Raw genomic sequence first — 19,894 nt, 5'->3', positions numbered from 1 at the left:
TGGAATGACCACAGAGGGGAGAGATGATGTTTATATGGCTCACTGCCATATCTCCAGCTCCTGGTGCATAGTTGGTGCTGTCCTATTGTGATATAAAAAGAAATTATACTTGATCTTCATCCCCCATATGGCAGGACGAGGACTTATGAACGGCAGCTGAAATGGGGGTAAGGGAGTGGAAGAGTCCAGTCCTGTGGGACTAAGCCCTTAAACTGCAGAATACTAGTCCTAACTCCAGATGGTTAGTGTCAGAATTGAAAGGAATTGTTGGACATTAGTTGGTGTCTAGAGTTGGGTAATTGGTAGGCTGGGGTTGGGGGTGGTAGCTCATACGTTTGATGTCAGAAGTGCTATGAGTAAAGAACAGTTCGTAGGTGCTCAAGCAAACAAAAAAGACCCAGATAGTTTCTGCTGGTCTCTGAGTTTTTGTAGTGCAAGCTTACGGGACCCTCCTTGTGAAGTCATAGTGTCATCACCCACTCACTGCCTTGAGACCCACCGCAACGATGTCTCAAGCCGCTCCGAAAAGCAGAAGTTAAATGTTCTGTGATGAGTGGCCAGGATTGGGTTCTTTCCAAAGTCCTGAGAAGGGGGTTTTAGAAACAAGACATTAAATCCTACCAAAATATCAGCTATATCAATAATTCTTTCATAAGACCCACTTGAGTACTGGTGATAATTTTCTGAGTCCTAAATTAGTTACTTGGAGTGACAGAAAGCCTCAAGGGACTTTCAAAGAACTGGAGGAGATGACCCGAAATATCTGTATTGTAACTACTATTAATGAACAGTGCTGCATCAAATTAAAAAGTATCTCAAAACAACAACAATAAAATATTTGCAAAACTTTCTTGAGATTCAGAACATTGAGAAAATAGCTTTTCCAGGTCCAAGTTGGTCTTCCAAGCCCTGGAAGGTGGGAAGCATCCTCTCTTTTTTTGCCTGACTCTGGGCAAGTTATTACACCTCAAGTTCAAAACCTCAATTTCCTCATCTCTGAGAAGGCCAGACTGAATGCATATCAAGTACAGTATGAGACCTCAAACACGAAGTGGTAACTCCAAGTGGCCACCACAAGGAGGTCGGATTATCTGCCAATTACCTGCCAGTACAATTGTAAAGTTTCAGAAACTCCTAACAATTTAACCTCTACATCATTTAGGAGCTGGCCTCGGTTGTTAAAGGTTGAATATATTAGGAAGCAAGAACATCTCTGATCCTGAATGCCCCCGGAGTTAAATTCATTTGTGAGAACACACCATGCTGATAATTAGTACAACAGGGAGGAAGGTGGACGTCTGCAAGGCTTTACCTACAGTATTTCGTTTTTTCTAACCCTGCAAGGAGTGAGAAATTAGCATTAAAGGGTTAAAATTTAATTCTGCCTTGATGCACTACTCACCGGTAGGAGACGCCTATTCCTGATGTACATATATGTGTTAAGATACCACAAGTTTTATCAGGCGAGAGTTGCAAAACAGGTTCGGGCAAGTTCAGTTTAAACCTGGGATACGGAGCGCACAACCCAGGCAGTCGTGTTTCTGCCTCGCCGGGGCTGGGTCGGGGAACGCAGGAAGTAGGGCTGTCTTTCCGACGCCCAAACCTGAGCACTGTAATTTGGAAACCAGGCTTCGAGACGTCCCCGAAGGGACAGAGCCAATGCTAGAGCCTTGTCAGATGCCAAGCGCAACCTTCTTGGGCCATATGACCCGAGTTTTGTTCAGAGCATGGGGAAGTAGGTGTTACCTAAACCCTCGTCTCTTCCTGGGTGCATTCGGTAAGCACAGCCGGGTGGGCTACGGAGCTCACACTACCCCTGGGGAAAAAAATTCGTGCCGTGGGAGGAGATGACAGGCTCTCAGGATCTTCCGCCTAAGTCCTGCCCAGCCTGCCTCAGCGAAGTCCTTAAGGCCGGACGGGAAGACCTCGGGGTTGCCTCCCGGGCTTCCCCGTGACCCTTACCGCCCGCCTGCGGCACTGGATTTCCCCAACTGCCCAGCGCCGCGCTAGGGCCCGAGGCAGTAACACAGACAGCGCGCGATCTGCCCCGAACGACCCACCACCCGCACCACTTTCGACCGCGGAGCTGGGGAGCACACGCAAGAAAGCCCGAGTGTTGCCTGGGCTCCCGACCCGTCGGCCTGTCCGTCGCTCCCCGCGTGGCACCCAGCCTCGCTCACCTGGCCCGCACAGCACTGCGCTGACATCGCGGCGGCGGAGGACTAGGGGCGCGCTCGCTTGCTCCCAGCTCCCCTCCGACTCGCCTTGCTCCCTAAGGCCTCGAGCGCCCCTCCCTGCACCAGCTCTAATCGCCACGACTGGCAGTCCCAGCTGAGCGCCAGGTACTACCCCCGGACAAAAACAACGCTATCCAAAACCCGCCCCACCGCCGCAGGCCCCGCCCCCACCAGCCGCGCCCGCCCTCAGCCCCACCCCACGCCCCCCTCCTTCCACCCGCGCCGGGCGGCGGAGCAGGCTCCCCCTAGCATAGTACTTCCGTTGGCGTCAGGCGGCTGCGAACCGCGTTCACTTCCCGGTGCGGCACCGGGCTCCGAAGGCCGCCCAGCCAGAGGCCGGCCCGACTCTCCCAGGCTCCTGCGCAGGCTTGGCTGTGCGCCCCTGTTCCCTGGCCCCGGCGAATATGCTAGCTGTGGACTCCAATAAAGCTTGGAGCCTCTAGTGGAGCGATTCTACAGTGTCCCGTATTCAACCGGCGCAGAGGGCACCGCCAGGTGCTGGTCTGCGCTCTGCCTCGTGCCTACAGGGATATCCACGGGATCCCTGTCCCATTTCTTTTCCTTCCACAGCTGCCAAGAAAACTTACCAGCTTTTGGGAAGGTCCCCTCCGCCCAAGCTTCCTCGGATCCCCGGGCACTAGGCTGTTCTGCCCTGATTTCCAAGGCACTTTGGGGGATCCAGTGAGAGCCCTTTGCTCCTGTCCCTCGACATTAATGTATTTTCCAGCCTCTCCTCCCCTGTCCACCTGAGAGCGTATCCTGGCGCAGAAACTCAGTTTGCATCCCTGTTTTCTATCACCCGAACTCAGTACAAATGGGGTCCCTAATAATTCCTAGTTACACTCAGAAAGCAGAGAGGGTGCCCGTAGTTTTTCTCCCTACACAAATGTGATCTTACAGCCACTTCCCCAAGAAGAGGAATTTCCGATGGAAGGAACTTTGCCCCAATCCCTTTTGTTACTGGACCCCTTGAGTTTGCTGCTTGGAGTGTTCTATTCAAGAACTAGTCATGGTTGTGCTTAGGTGGTTTTATTTACATGCAGCAAGTAGAGGAGACAGGGAATTAACATCCAATCTCTGCTCTGTCTCCCCAGAGGGAGGCTTAGCCATTGCTTATATGCTTTATTTGGTTAATTACGTGTTGATTTCTTCTTTGCAGTTGGTTACACTTATGGAGTTGGGTTCCTGTCTAGCTCATCCTGTTACAGCTGCTTCTGCAAAATACTGTGCTATATTTTAACATTTAACAAGAATAGCATTCAATAAAGAACCACCCAGACCATGAGACCCTTATCCTCTCCAACATTTTTAAAATCAGCATTACTGTACTCGTTTTAGAAATGAGGCAACTGAAGCCCAGACAGGTCAATAACTTGCCCATAGCTTCACAGCAAAGCTGAAGGAGCAAAACTGGGAGGGGAATGCACCTGTTTGATCTCCTGGCACTTGGCTCAAGGATTGACCTTGAGTGGCTTTCAGACAAAGCTTTTGGCAAGGGCTCCACTAGTTGGGCAGTTTAGGAGGTGAAGACTAAGGAAAGGCAATTAGAGGAAGAGAAATAATGGAGCAGGCCCTAGGCAGAGCCATAGAGAGTAATGAACAGGGTTGGCTCTAAAATTTTTATTTAATAACAATTTTTAAACAGCATAAACAGTACCAGGCCAGTGTAGCAACCTGCATGGTGGCAGCCTGTGACTCATGAAAAGCCAAAGATCTTACCAGGACTTCAGTGAGCTCCATTGTTGGCTGCAGCAGTCACTTTGGCCTAACTTCTCAGTTGAGGAGACTACCTGGGCACAGAGAGTTTTCACCCATGAGAAGAGCCAGGCAGCTTCCTGGGAAGGGAAGGTATGAAATCTACATATCTTTGAGCAGGCTGGGACTCTAAAGCCTATTAGCCTTGGACATAAACTCGGTTTCAGGAAGGTGGAGAACCTTACTAGGGAACATTGAGCTAGAGGTAGAGCTGGTAGTAGGATTCAGGCCTACTGACCCTGAATCCTGGGCTCTGTTGGCCAAATCAATGCCAATGTGGGAGAATTCTGGGACTATATCAATGTTAGCCTTGCAGAGAAAGAGAACACAAGTCTTAATAACATGGGGATTTGTAGACTGTGCCCCAAGTTATAAGAAAAGTGGTAATGGGCCCTGGCTGGTATGGCTCAGTGGATTGAGCACCAGCCTGCAAACCAAAGGGTTGCTGGTTCGATTCCTAGTCAGGGCACATGCCTAGGTTGCTGGCCAGGTCAGGTCCCCAGTGGGGGATGCACGAGAGGCAGCCACACATTGATCTTTCTCTACTCTTTCTCCTTCCCTTTCTCTAAAAATAAATAAATAAAATATTTTTTAAGAAAAAGAAAATTGTAATGGAAGCCTGAGCTTTTGGAGTCAGGAACTTGCAATTTTTAACTCTACCAAGGACTGGCTGGGTGACCTCTGAGCCTCTATTTTCTCATCTGCAAAAGGGAGCTGATAATACATTCTCCAAGGATTAGATAAACTCATCCCTATAAACCATGCAGTACAAAGCCTGCCTTCTTAAGCATGGCCGAATTACCAGCCCTGACTGGTATTAATAAGCAAGTTCAAAAGATGTTAAATACGCTATAGGTTGATTCCCCCCTCCCTCCTGGAAGATCTCAAGGGAATGTGGCCTAGTCTGGAGGTTAACTGCCTTCCTGGCTCACCCTTTGCATCTTTTCTTGTTAACCAACAAGAAAAGAGGTGATGCCAACAGACATAACATAAAACAGTGGCACTTTAATTTTAAGCATTCTGCAGACTTTTTCAAGTAAGACTATTGTACATAGTGTTCTTAATATGTAGGTAGTTTCTCAGCCCATCTCTTTTGATGTGGATTTTTCAGGAACAAGCAGAAATAGACCTATTTTAACAAGACTATAGCTCTTGGCAGACCATGTGAAATATTTCCCCCACAAAAATTTTCCTGAATTAACTGAACTAGTTCCTTTTATATAATGTAATTATATATGCATGTATGCCATATTAGAAATAACCACCTTATAATTTGCTATTTCCCCTCCTGAATTTGAAGATGTTTTTTTAGTTTTTCCTTTTTAGGAAGGAGAGTTCAGTGTTGAATTTAAAAACACCACACCCTGAACAAAAAACAACAGGGGTATACATATGTTGTTAAAGAAAAAAACATAACCGTAGATACCCACTTTATTTTTACCTCTAATGAATTTAGAAAACTTCATTACAAATTTAATTTTCAGTTCAAGAATAGCTTAAGAGCAAATAAAATTAATTATTCTACTTTCCTGACATCTCAACTTTGAAAAAAGCCTAGTGATATGTTCTGCTGGTTTTTAAATATAAAAGATGAAATTTCTCTAATGTTCACTTATAAAGTCTCTAGAGACTTCAGTCTAGTAGTGGAAGTTTAATTAATTTCAATTACAAGTAAACAACAAAGTATTCATTTAGAAACAAATAGCTATAAATTTGGGCCCCAGGCAAAAAAAAATCAGAGCCCGATAGCGCCCACGTTCCACTCCTGCTGGTAACTGAATTCTCCTTTATTTCTATTAAATTAATATGTATACAATGTTTTTAAGTATAAAAAACCTTTACAAAATATAAAAAGAAAAATAACATATCCCTTCTCCACAACCTACCTTACAGTTCCCTCCCCAGAGGCTATTATCAATTATTTTTGCAGTTTTTCTTTCCTATTTTCAAATTGTATTCTTATACTGTTCTTTCCTGATCGGTTGACTCTATTTACTGTGTCTCATCTTTTATGTTACGTTCCATGTGGGCTGAAAGCTTACCCCACTGAGCACTCCCATCTTCCTTCTTGCCAATCTATATCACAGTTTTCACAAAATTAACAGTCAGCATTTATGTAATTATGGCTAGTAAAAATTTATTTGTTATATAACCACATAGCATATAATTAAAACCGGAGAAGTCGGCGTTGGTGCTGCTTGCTACCACCAGACTCAACAAGTGGAGACAGAGATTGAATCTTCCCGGATGTTTTATTAAGATGGCTGGCAAGCTGAGAAGACAGAGGGTTATGTACCCTAAAAGACTGTCTTCCATTTTCTTTCAGGCCAGCCCTTTTTATATAAAAGGAAAAATGTGTAGGTGAGGGGTTTGGATTTCAAGGGGAAAGAAGTTTAGGTAAGGGATTTGGAACTCTGGGAAAAAAGTTCATCAGATAAAAGCTGCAGTCCAGCAATTTCCCCAATGTCTTTTCATCTCTTTGCCAGTGATTCTTTATCTGTGTCCTGGGCGATTCTCTTTATCTGTGCCTGCGTCCTGTGGTGTCTCACCCTGGGTCACAATGGCTCAGATGCCATCTTGATTGCTTGCAGTCCTCCTGGACACAAAGGTGGAACTGCTTGTGGTCTCCTGGAGTCAGGGTGGGTCATATCGTCAGTTCCTGAAGCAATAGCTTTTTACATGCATTCATTACCAAGCTTATTAACTATACTTTAAAACTAAAATTTCCCAACTCTTGAGTTCTCCCATCATAATGATAGCATTTCTTTCTTAACAACTTTTAATTTTTCAATCCCATCCCTCTTCCCTGGAGAGACAGTATATTCAAATGGTTAGGGGTGGGGTCTCGGGAGTCAGACCTTGGGGTCAGATCCTTGCTTTGCCACTTACTAGGTCTGTGATTTTGAGGATGTGACTTCATCTCTCTGCATTTCAGTTTCCTCTTCTATAAAATGAGGGGGATTAATCAATTATACACATATGAAAGCACTTAGAACAGCACCTAACGTGTTAAATCTTAGGTGTTATGTTCTATTTGCAGGGTTAACTGTGTACCTAATCTTGAATTTTCTCCATTTGCCCTTCTGCCTGTCATAATTCTTTTTCCTGCACACTCAGCCTGGTCACATAATCTGTCGATTCCATTTTCCGAAGAGCCCTCCCTGTCTGCCGGGGCTCTCCCAGCTGCTCCAGCCTGGGTCCCTGCAGGCGGTGCTGCACGCTGCCATCCTGGCAGACCCCTCGCCACTCTCTTCTGTTGGATCCCTGGCTTTCTGGAGTCCTCCTTCTCTCTTTGCTCCCCACTTTCAGTGAGCACATCAGCAGCTTCCAGACTCTAGGACCCCTGCTTTTAACACTGTAGTGGCCTTCCTTGAGATGCCAACTTAAAAATTACTCATCTTCCTTTTTAACACTAACCCTTCCATTGTACCTCCTCCTGTGTCTAATTCCACTCACCTGCTGTCGCCTTGATCTTCTGTCTCCCAAACATTTTCAATCTTTCCTTTTAAAGGGAAAGGGGAGGGGAAATTTTTCCCTCTTAGTTCTTCTGGCTGATCTAATAGTCAAACTGACATGAGACAGATTAACAGGAGAATTTGTCATGTACATATAGGGGTTCCATAAGAATATGGGACCCAAAGGCAAATAGGGCAGTTGAGGCTTATATACCACCTTTAGCTAAGAAGAAAGGCGGGTAGTGGTTTGGACTTCAGAGGGAAAGTAGCACTGGCTGGTGTGGCTCTGTGTGGCCTGCGAACTGAACGGTCCTCAGTTCAATTCCTGGTCAGGGCACATGCCTGGGTTGCAGGCTAGGTCCCTGGTTGGGGACAAGTGAGAAGCAATTGATTAATGTTTCTCTCCCTTTCTCTCTTCCCTCCCCTCTCACTAAATAAATAAATAAATAAAATCTTTTTAAAAAAGAGGAGGCGGGAGGGAAGTAGGTCAATTCATAGATACCTGACAAGGAATAAACATTTGGTGAACAAACTCTTGCTGGGCCACCCAGAAACAATGGGCCACAGAGGCAAGTCTAAGAAAACGAATTTGTTTGGTTCTGCCCTGTCGGCCACACTTACTTAGATCGCTTTGTGCTAGAGTGACAGCTGCCTTCCTGGAGTAGTCTTTTTTCTTTTCTATGTTCCTTCAGACAGGTAAGGGGGAAGTAAAAGGCTTCTCGAGTCTCTTGTTTCTTAAAAATCACCAGCTTAAAATAATATCCTCAAAAAAATGTTTTGGGGTGGAAAACTTGGCTCCCCCTCACTTTCCAATACAATTCTTTTATTATTATTATTATTATTATTATTATTATTATTTATTATTATATAGAAAAGAAGAGAGAGAGAGAGAAACTGACTTCTTGTTGCACTTACTTATGCATTCATTGGTTGATTCTTGTATGTGCCCTCACCAGAGATTGAACCCACAACCTTGGGGTATTGGGACTACACTCTAACCAACTGAACTACCTGGCCAGGGCCCCTCACTTTCTATTAAATCATTCTCAAGCTACGAACATGGTCAAATTTCTCCTAAATTAAGCAATAAATGAAAACATCTCTTTGATTAGGCTATCGCCCTTTCCCCCTTTCTTTTCCTTAAAACTTCTTAGAAAACAAATATTGGTGCTTCACTCTCCAGAACCCTCTCTGGCTGGCTGGCGTCCCTCCAGGCCACTGATTATCTGCCAGCGGGGGAACTGCTGCCCCCGCCCTCCTGCTCCTCTTACTTTGGACTGGAGTAAGAACTCCTCTTTAAAATAATTTTCTTTTTGTCACTTTATCCAAAGGCAAAAAAAAAACCCAAAACATAATTCTACTAATTCCTATTGAGGGGAATTTTTAAAGAAATGTACTCTAATTTTTCCAAATTCATGTAATGACTGCAAATAAACTAATAATGTATTACCTGGTTAAGATATTTTAGGAAATATTCTTTAGGAAACTGGAGAAATCTTTTGAAATGATCACCAGTTATTTTGTCAGTACAAAAAGCTAATGATTCTTCAGCATTCAAATGGTGCTTTAAGCATATGGCCTCGGTATTTTAAAGATTCTCCTTTTAATCCATTTCACAGTATTAATTTGCTGGTCAAGTCCTTTGAATATAGATAATGCTGAAGGGACCAAAGTTTTGCCACCCTGAAACTGCCTTTTTGTGATAATTGATTTTGAGTTGTTTATTAAGCAACAAGACCCAGGAAGAAACTTTAACTCCACCACCCCCACCCAACTTTCCTGCCCAAGAGATTCAGAGAGAAACCAGCTTCAGGAAGATCTTAAGATGTCCCCTTAGCCTAATTTGAGTTAAGAATGGTAAACGAGAAGGCTTTAGGCAGTAGATGCCAATTAGCTAGATACCCCAGGTCCCATTGTTTCTAAGTTGCCTAGCAAGAACTTTCCTGCTGCCCTGGCTGCTGTGGCTCGGTGGATTGAGCGCTGGCCTTTGAACTGAAGGGTTTTCAGTTTGATTCCCAGTCGGGGCACATGCCTAAGTTACGGGCCAGATCCTCGTTTGGGGGGTATGCAAAAGGCAACCACACATTGATGTCTTTCTCCCTCTCTTTCTCCCTCCCTTCATCTCTGTCTAAAGATAAAATCTTTTTTTTTAAAGAATTTTCCTGCCATTTGTGCTCTGCTCTTCTTCGACTACCTGTAAATAACCCATTCTTACTTCTGAAATCTAATACCTCATTCTCTACCTTTCTTATATATCTAATGTTGCCTCACTGACTTTGGAATTTTCCTGGAATTGATCACACCTTTGTGAATTCCCCACGGGCAGTATTAAACTTTGATTTTCTGTTGTTAACCTGTCTTTATTAATTTGGTTATTGGTATAGCCTAGCAGAATTTAGAAAGTAGATGGAAAGTATTAACATTTTTTTAGCTCCCACAATACAAAGGAAAATACTCCTTTATAACACCCCAGAGAATACAAATTCCAAATTAATAAAGAGACTAGAGGGTTGTTCAACAGGTTTTTCACCATTAGTCAACCCTTCTGGGAACAAATTAATTTTTTTAAGTCCTCTTGGATTAAGGGCCTAGTCTTAGAATCAATGGGGATATATATATATATATATATATATATATATATATATATACATATACATATATATATTCATATTCCATAAGTATCTAAAATTGATACTGATATATATTTCCCCCTCCACCTCCATCCTGAGTTGTATCATGTACACTCATATTCTGAGTTAACCCTTCTGTTAAGAAACCTTAGTGGAAGTGTTTAGAAAGGTTTTGCCTCTCAGACTTAATTAAAATATGCAATAGTCTTTGAGGAGATATTTGAAAGTCTTCATTTTCTTCTCTTAGAAATAAATATTTAGGTAAATCAGGTGAATAACACTTACAGTCACTATTATTCAATTTTATTATGAACTTTAAAAAACATTTCTGAAAACAGCTCATTTTTGTTCTTCTGCATACTAAGAAAAATTATTCTGACTTCAGTTTTAAAATTTGATCCAAAAAATCCTTTCATATCCTGATTTCAAGTAAACACATTCAGAAAGGCTTGAGGTTGGGAGAGGGAGAAAGAATACAGGTACCCTTTTCAGTTTTCCTGGTTAATCCATTTTAATTAACTTCCTGAGGGGAAATACAAGACATGAGCTCATTTCTTCAAATAAGAGCACTTTGTGTTGTCTTATATTTTTAATACGCGTGTAAAGAGACTACCCCTGTAGGTTTCTTTTATTTCTTATTTATTTTACTGATTGATTGTCTTATTGATTTTATGGAGAGAGAATAAGGGAGAGCGCGGAGGGTGAGAGGGAAACCAATTTGTTGTTCCACTTATTCATGCATTCATTGGTCGATATGTGCCCCGACCAGGGACTGAACCCTATATGTTTCTTTTAAATTCATTTTATTTGAGCATCCTTTGAAGTAGGCTCTCTTTAAAGGTAATTGGTTTTAAAAGAACCACTGCCAGTTAACTGCCTGTAAAACCACATGGATTCATGAAAATCAGTAAAGAGCTTTCATTAAGGGTTTCACTTGAGAGATTTTTACGTTGTTCCGTGAAGAATCGAAGAGCGGAAGGGCTTCCTGAGGTTTCTCAGGAAAACAGTCCAGTTTACTCATTCATAATAGGATTTGGGGTACAGAAGAGTGTTTTAGTTTCAACAGTAGAATTTTAAATGCCTGAGAAAAGATGAAAAGAAAATGTTCAATGACCATTTTACTTTTGTTTCCCTCTTAAATGCAAAAGGAAGAGGAATATACCCAATGAAGAAAGACAATGACTGAAACCCAAATGAAAAGGTTAGAAACAGCTGCTTAAAAAAAAAAAGTATGCATTTATTGAACTGATATCACTTAATCAATAATTTCTCATATTTTCTTTTTGTGGTTTTTTTTTCATGATGATTCTGCAAGTTGAAAGCAAGATAAAACACTCCCATTCTATTGTTTTGTTTAAAAGCAGGGACCTTCTCTTCCATAACTGGACTGCATTTTCTGAAGAAACAAACAGAGCTTTAGGGGCATTGTTCCTCACCAACCCCTCAAAATATGAAATCCAAAATGGGGATGTGCGGTTGAGCCACAGAAAACTGAGGCAGGGACCAGGTACCAAAATGTTTTACTGGGACATGGGATCAATTAGTGGTAAATGCAGAATTAAAGCTATTACTGACGATGTCAGCTCTTGATTTTTGAGTTTGACAAAGAAAGAATTCAAAGCCAAGAATTCTAGAACAAGAGGATGTTTATTTAGCCCTGGCTGGGCAGCTCAGTTGGTTAGATCGATCCCCAGTCAGGGCACAAATAAGAAGCAAGCAATGAATTAATAAATAAATAGATAAAACAACAAATCAATCTCTCTCTCTCTCTCTCTCTCTCTCTCATCAATAAATAAAAACAAAATTTTTTAAAAGAGGAAGTTTATTTAGCATACAAAGCAAAAGTATACTCCAAGAGAAGAAACAAGCAGGGTGTCAGAGACCTGTCTTTACTTCTAGAAAGAAAGTCACAGAAACAGAAGAAGTGAGCCAATTGGGCTATGTGGACTCAGGAAACAAGTTGCAGAGGCAAAAGGGTCGGGGGGTTAGCCTGGGACGAGCTCCTCCTGCTTGCTGTTCCCCTGATTGTAAGTCTCATGGGGACTCCTAGAGCTGAGGAGAAAGAAAGCATAAATACACACTTGAAGAAAGAAGGTGTGGATGCACTGGGTCCTTTGTCTTAATGGTTTTTATCTGTTTTCTAAAGGCGGGAATTTTAGTGGAGGTCTCAAGGGAGGATCTCAATAGAATATTGATCAGCTTTCCAGGGGGTTCCTTTAATATGCTGATTCATCAAAATGAGTATATAGGGTGAGGGTCATGGTCGCTACTAATTGGTTAGCACTAGGGTAGGAGACTGTTGGTCATTGCCTCTGGTCCTAATGCCAGCCATAGAGTCTCTTTGTCTAGTTTTGCTGCTTTTCTGGGCCTGGAGCTAAAACACAACTGTTACCTCTGGTTTGACCAGAACTCTCTGTGGTCAACAGACCAAGGCTTTGTTCCTAAGAATATCTGATGCTGATCAGAACCTCATTGTCCTGAGGGCTTAATGCTAAAGGGAGTAGTCATACAAGGGAGGAAGAGGCAGGTAAATCAGAATTTGTGCATTAGCTGCCCCTCTCCTGGGTGACACCATTCACAATGAATTAGCCAGGGTTTTTTCCACTGCAATTCTCAGTGTTCAGTGTTTGGATCTCCCAGTGCCAGGCAGATGAACTCTTTCTGTTTGGTACCACAGGAATTCCAAAAAGAGCAGTAGATTCCCTACCACCACTATCCCTACCCTACCTATTATGGATAGAATACTTGGGAACAGTATTCCTCCCACCCCTACTCCCCAAAATAAAACCAGACTGGCATCAAACATCTTACTTGCAACACTGGATGTTAGTAGACAATGATTCAACAACTTCAAAAATTTGAAGGGAAATAATTCTTGACCTAGAATTATGCAGTACAATGAAGCAAACCATGTTACTGACTTTTCAGCTTTTAGAATGAATCCGTAAACATAGCACAATTTAATTATGGCATATAAATGACAGCAAGTTTGACAATGTCAAAATGTAACTGGCCAGATAGCTCAGTTGGTTGGAGTATTGTCCCAATACGCCAAGGTTGGTTGTGGGTTCAATCCCCATTCAGGGCACATACAACAATCGAACAATGAATACGTAAATAAGTGGAATAACACATTGATGTTTGTCTCTCCCCACCCCTCTCTCTCTAAAATCAATCAACCAGTCAAAATAATGTAGATGAGAGGAGTCAGGGGACTGGGAGGTTTGAGGTAAAACAGTTAAAGAAAGCATAGAACCATTAATATCCTTGTCTTATAAAATCAGGAGTTGTGGTAGGCGGAATAAAGCCTCCTCAAAGAGGCCCATGTCCTAGTCCCAGGAACCTCAAAGATGTTAGGTTACATATAAAGGGGAATTAAGTAGCAGATGGAATTAAGTTTACCAATTAGCTGACTTTGAGATGAGGAGTTTATCCTGGATGATTCAGCAAACCCAGTGTGATCATAGCCTCCTCATACTCGGGAGAGGAGAATAGAAGAGGGAGAACCAGCAGGATGGCAGCCTGAGAAGAACTCAGATATCAGTCCTTGAGGAACAGAGTGCTGCTGACTCTGCAGATGGAGGAAGATGGTCAAGGAATACAGGAATCCTCTAGAACCTAGAAAATGCAGGGAAACAGATTCTCCTTTAGAACCTCCAGAAACAAACACAGCCCTGCCAACACCGGGATTTAAGCCCGGTGAGACCAATTTCAGGCTCTGACCTCCCAAATTGTAGGGTAATAAATGTGTGTTAAGCCAGTACATTTGTGGTGATTTGTCAAGAAATATTCTCTACAGTTGAAGAAACAAGGGAGAAAAGTGTAGGGATATTAACTAAAGTTACAGAAGTAAATGTCGATAGAAAGTATGTGATGGGAATGAGTGAGGAAGGCAGGGTATAGAACCGCGCAGGCCGGGAGGACCGTCACAAACTGACCAGTGAGCGCATCTGGTCTCATCTGAAGGCATTCGATTCAATGTTAAAAAATGGTATAGGCCAAATAAAGATAGCTGTGGATAAAATATAGCCAAAAGGCATTCCCTTTGAAAATAAAGAAAATAAAAATAGTGATTATTGGGAGGGAAGAGGTAGATGGGAGAGGCAGAGAGGTAGGGAAATTATATACTTTCTCATGTACCAAAGCAGGAGTAAAAGGATAATGTAAAACCTACACACGCGCTGGCAGGGTAGTTCTGTTGGTTAGAGTGCTGCTCCGATATGCGAAGATCGTGAGTTCGAGCCCCTGTCAGAGCACACGCAAGTCAACCAAGGAATGCATAGATAAGTGCAACAGCAGAGAGATGTATATTTTTTCTCTCTCTCCTTTAAACCAATAAGAAAAGCCCGTTGAATAAATCGATGAATATCTACATAGGGATATTAGTTTGGGATAAGAAGGTTACCATTCAAAGAGCTAAGAACAGAAGCACTCTGACATTCAGGTGGTCGTGCACTGCTTGTGCACTTGTGGTGGGAGTGTAAACTGGTGCGGCCACTATCAAAAAGAGTATGGAGGTAGGTTCCTCAAAAAATTAAAAATAGAACTACCATGTGATCTAGCAATTCCACTTCTGGGTATACATCAGGCAATGAAATCACTATCTGTTTTAGTTCTTGAGAGAGTAAATAGATATAACCCACATAAACAAATATTATCTGGTGTCCTCCACAGTCTTTACGAGTACAAAAGGGTCCTGAATTTGAGAATTGTTCTAAAAAGGGCATGGTCTTCGAATTGGGTGCTCTATCCAAGGGGTACAAAAGGTGCAGATAGTTTGTCTATTTCCAGATTCCTAATGTCCATTTGTGCGCTGTGCTGGCTTCGTAAAGTTCGGGATTCTGTACCTCATTGAACCTTAGACACTCTTCCCCCGCCCCTTGGCCCCCACATGTTCATATTTCTGAAATGCAATGCAGATTATCATCGGTTTCAACCAGGTGACAGTTGATAGGTGATAGTTGTCTTTGTCTGACACCTCCTGGTAGAAACAACGAAGTGCCAGCCTCGTAATGAAGAACAGAGGCCAGTGACTTGGAAGAAACCCCCTGAGACCATAGTGGAGCTGTTTTTAAAGAAATGCTGCTTCAGCAATATTCGTGATGCCCTGAGACATGTTGTAGGGGAAACAAAAGACATTGGCTCTGAGGGAAGAGTGATTGGTATGAGCCACCCAGACTGAAGACAGGCTGCTTAAAAATATTTATTTTATAGGTTAAAAATAAATCAATGTCAATAATTTTGAAAGGTTTTTAATAAGTATAACATTTCGGTGTTACATTAATAATTATAATTTATAATACTTTACAGGAAATTAAACAAAATTTAACTTTCTGTTACAAAGAATTATGAGAATTATTACTTTCAAGCATAAATGATATGTTACATTTGGATAAAAATCTGGGGGCAAGGGAAGTGGATTGGAAATATCCAATCCAGTGGATTGTTGAAGAGGAAATGGTGTATTTTTGTAAATGGATGGTGGTCCATGTAGAAGCCACTACAGTGTTTGGAATTAATGGATACATTTAAAAGAATAGTGTTGACAGTTAAGTTTATGTCAAAATTTCAATATGCAGCCCTGGCTGGTGTGACTCAGTGGATTGAAGACTGGCCTGTGAACCAAAAGGTCAACGGTTCAATTCCCAGTCAGGGTATGTGTCTGGGTTGAGGGCCAGGCCCCAGTAGGGAGCGCATGAGAGGCAACAACACATTGATGTTTCTCTCCCTCTCTTTCTCCCTCCCTTCCCCTCTCTAAATATAAATACATAAAATCTTTTTAAAATTTTTCAATATGCAGGAATTATATCCTATGTACCTAAATAAAATCTGATGAGAAATTGTAGTTGTCAAAATAGAAATGCATGAGGGAATACATACTCGGAAAAAACTTTTACGTGGCATATACTAGCAAAAAGGTTTGAAGATTGCTAATCTAGAACTTTGACAGACATGAAGATTGTTCATAAGATTCAACCTATTGATAGAAACAAGGGGCGTGTATCTGGAGCTGTGGAATTCGTGGGATTGGAAGGGTTTCCAGACTATTTTATCTTTTACTTTTGTTGGGACAGGAATAGTTCTAGGGCAGCAGTTACAGCCCAGGTAATGGAACTCCTCAACCCCCTCTAACTTTGACTCAGACTGGCACGCTGTGTGTGGCCTTGAGCCCAATGCTGTATAAATGTGAATAGGGGAGATGCTTGGTCAAAGGCGAGGTGCTGATTTGCAGGTTACATGTGACTCCTTTGAGGGGCACAGAGAGGCAGTTTAGGACAGAGGAGAAGAGTAATTGAGGAATGCAGAAGACTGAATTTAGGTTGAGTTCCTGCCTACTTGAAATAAGAGCTCTGACAAGCACATTCAGGAAAAGAGATCATGCAAGAAATATTCAAATTGTATTGGACCTCTCTCAGACACACACATACACAAACACACTCACATTTTTTTCTCCTTTCTGAATAACTCAACCTTAAACTCCCCCCACTGCTAGCCCACAAAATGCTCCAGATTGCTTTGGAATGAAGACAAAAATTATTCACTTCATCTCCCTTCACATTCCATCACTAATTACTACAGCTATCGTTTCTCAAGGCAGCTTTAGTGGCTGAAAGTTAGAAGATCCCAGGGCTGGGATCTTTAAAGAATAAGATCCCTCGCCCTGGCTGGTGTGGCCCAGTTGGTTGGGTATCATCCGGAAAATTGAAAGGTTCAATCCCTGGTCAGGGCCTGTGCAAGAGGCAACCCTTCGATTTTTCTCTCCCTCCCTTCCCCTCTCTCTGGAATCAATAAAATTTTTTAAAAAAGTAAATAGAGAATAAGGATCCCTCTTGCTCATAGGAATATCTGTTTCAGTGACACCCATTCCCCTGTTTCATTCACCTCCTGATTTTTCACTTTCTTGAATTCACCCAAAACTTTTCTATCTAGTTTCTAAGATTTCTGAACCCAGACAAGGTCAGCACAAGAAAAATACATTAAAAATCAATCTCACTTACGAGCATACGTGGAAACATCCTGGGTAAAACACAAGCATTACTTCCACTAACATTCCATTGATGAGAACATACAGTCACATTACATCTACTTGCATAGAAATGTAATCTGTACTCCAGGCAGCCTGTGCCCAGATAAAAACTGTTTTTAACTTCTCGAGGAACTCATTTCCCATTCCCTCCACTCAGCAGCAATGTCAAGGTAAGCAACTTTCCTTATTGTCTTCTTCTGTGATATGCATTTATTTCTAGCTTACCCTATACAAAGGACATACAATTTTGCAGACCCAGCTTTTTAGAGAAGTCTTCTGTTGGACTCAGAGATGGGGCTTTGTCCCCTATTGTCCTGTATTAGACTCAACCTTCAAAACTGAAATTTAAGTTTAAGAGGATTTGGAGATGCCCTGAGGGAACAATCTGGTTTCTTACTTCCCCTGAATTCCTACTTTCCTTTCTCTTCAATTTTTTTTTTTTTGCCAGCTCAGCAGTGCAGTTACATAATTAAAAAAATATTTACTCCAGCATGCATAGTTGTCTTACTGGGAAGTTCATCCAAGGTATCCACATGTCGTCCTGCCCAAATAGAAGTTCACTCTGATATATTTAGAGGTTTGTTTAATAAAACGTCAAGGGACAGTTAATCTTCATTTTATACAAACTATTTCAGAGAATTGAAAAAAAGGAAAGTTATACAGTTCATTTTAAAAGACTTGTTTAACCCTGACACCCAAACCAGACAATGTCAACCCAAAAAGAGAAATATAAAATCTCTCTCACTTTTAAACATAGTTGGAACTACCTTCAGAATTTTCAGTTAAATAAACTAATAAACTCTCTTTTGTGCTAAAAACACCATTTATAAACATAGGTGGAAAATTCCTAAATAAAATACAAGAAAATTCATTTCAATAGTGCAAAAAGAACAAGCTTTCAGAATAATCCAGGGGTGGTTTATTATTAGAGAACTACCAATGTAATTCATCATATATAACAGATTTAAAGAGAAAGCCACATGATCCCTTTAATTGATTTACAAAATACATTTGATAAAAGTAAATGCTCATTCATGACAGACTAGAAATAGGTGAAAACATCCTTTACTGATAAATGGACTCTACCTAAGACCGTCAACACTCATTCACACTGTGGTCAAAATCTGCCTAAGTAGAAGCTAGAAGTGGCCTTAACTTTGATCTGAAAGAAACACCAGTGAAGTGTCAGGATGCTTGTCCAGGTCTAGGTAGTATAACATGATTCATCCCTCCCAGGTAAGCAATTTCTCCCAAGTCATGTCGTTCCTGAAGAGAAATGAACCCATTTAAAGGTTTCTCACTGTTCTTTCAGTCTGGTCATTAACCCCTGACCACTGGACAGCCCTGGAATGCCAAATGGAGAAGCAGCGCTCGTGATCCACTTTTCCTACCATGATGTCCCTAAGACCACAGTAAAATGCCAGAGATCACCCGGCTTAGCAGTTGGCACACCAGGAACTAGGACCCAGACCTTGTGATGCCCAGTCCTCTCCTGTGTGAAAACATTCTTCTCAATTTCTTATGAAGTTTAATTATCTCCTTTAAATATTTTGAGCTTCTATGGATGCTCATGATCTTAGGGACTTACTTTCCACCTTAAAATAGTTGGAGGGGCTGGAGAAAGGGAGAGGGCAGGTGGGGTTAAATGAACTGGAGACTTTCCCGAAGAAAGGCAATGCTTATTTTCAGGATCATTCTAGGGTACTGAGTTAGAGAAGCCTGAGGGGATGTGGGGGAGGAGGTCATGCTGCAGAAGCCAGGAGGGGCAGGCCACTGTGTCTGATTACACAGGTTGTGGATGGCATGACTTTAGGGGGCACCAGTCACATCATACTCATTACAGATTAGTGCACTTACTGTAACCATCTTGGGGTAAATGGCAGGAAAACACCCTGGAAACTGGAAGGAGTGTGTGTTTCTAATCCAGTACGGGTGGCCACTGGGTAAGTCCAGCGGCTACCTGTACTGACGAGGAGAGGGTCTCACTGCAACAGGGCTAGAACAAGATCTGGGGATGGATCAGCCCTGCTTGATTCTGGAATTAAGATCTGGGTGCCAGGGCCAGGCGCTGTACAGCAGGAATTCCTGTGGGACCTGTGGGTCCTGGCTTCTGGCCCTTCCTTCTCCTGGACTTTTCTTCTCACATGGCTCTGCCAAGAATCAGCTTCAACTGGAGCACCCACTGTCTGTTCCTGGCTTTTGTTCCTATCTCTGGTGCCTGCTTGCCTCAGCCCTCTGCTCTCTGCACATCACCATTCCCCACTGCAGTCTCCACAGCCTGATTTTCATTAAGTGCCTTGGGAGTCTATAAGTACAACTGTCTTACTAGGAAGTAATTACTTTGACATTTTCTTCAGGGAGAAAGCTTCTGCCCATAAAGAGAAAAAGATATGAGGTGACTGGCAACACATGGAGCAGAAATTTAAAAACCTCTTGGGGGCCCTGGCTGGGTTACAGGTTCTATTCCTGGTCACAGCATTTGCCGAGGTTGTGGGTTCAATTCCCAGTTGTGGCATGTACAGGAGACAACTGATTGATGTTTCTCACATCGATGTTTCTCTCTCTCTTTCTCCTTACCTCTCTCTCTAAAATCAGTGAACATATCCGTGGGTGAGGATTTAAAAAAAAAAAAAAAAAAAACCTCTTCAGGGGGTGGGGAAGAAATTCTTAAAGAGTTGTCAGGTTATCAACAGATCATCAAAGCTACAAAGAAATTTTTTGAGGAATACAAGACACAAATAAGAATAAGAATCTCTTTGAGGAAGTAGAAATGCAATCAAAAGACTTGAA

General features: G+C 42.2%; 1 protein-coding gene across 3 annotated transcripts in view; it reads right to left on the bottom strand.

Annotated features, from left to right (window-relative positions):
• Window positions 1-2,379, bottom strand: part of SERINC5 (serine incorporator 5) — a 97,418-nt gene extending 95,039 nt beyond the window's left edge. The window contains exon 1 of one of the 3 annotated variants that reach the window (XM_024563499.4): window positions 2,181-2,379. In XM_024563499.4, the coding sequence (XP_024419267.3) occupies window positions 2,181-2,207 (27 nt within the window). In that variant the 5' untranslated portion in view covers window positions 2,208-2,379. Of the gene's footprint in view, window positions 1-499; window positions 598-2,180 lie in introns of those variants that run through there. The other 2 variants (XM_024563498.3, XM_053912230.2) reach the window with 2 other exon arrangements.
• Between the last annotated feature and the right edge of the window lie 17,515 nt (window positions 2,380-19,894).

This window comes from Desmodus rotundus, chromosome 1 (assembly GCF_022682495.2).
Source record: "Desmodus rotundus isolate HL8 chromosome 1, HLdesRot8A.1, whole genome shotgun sequence".
NCBI lineage: Eukaryota > Metazoa > Chordata > Mammalia > Chiroptera > Phyllostomidae > Desmodus > Desmodus rotundus.
Note: the sequence above shows the minus strand (reverse complement) of the source record. Positions and strands in the feature narration are given on the sequence as shown.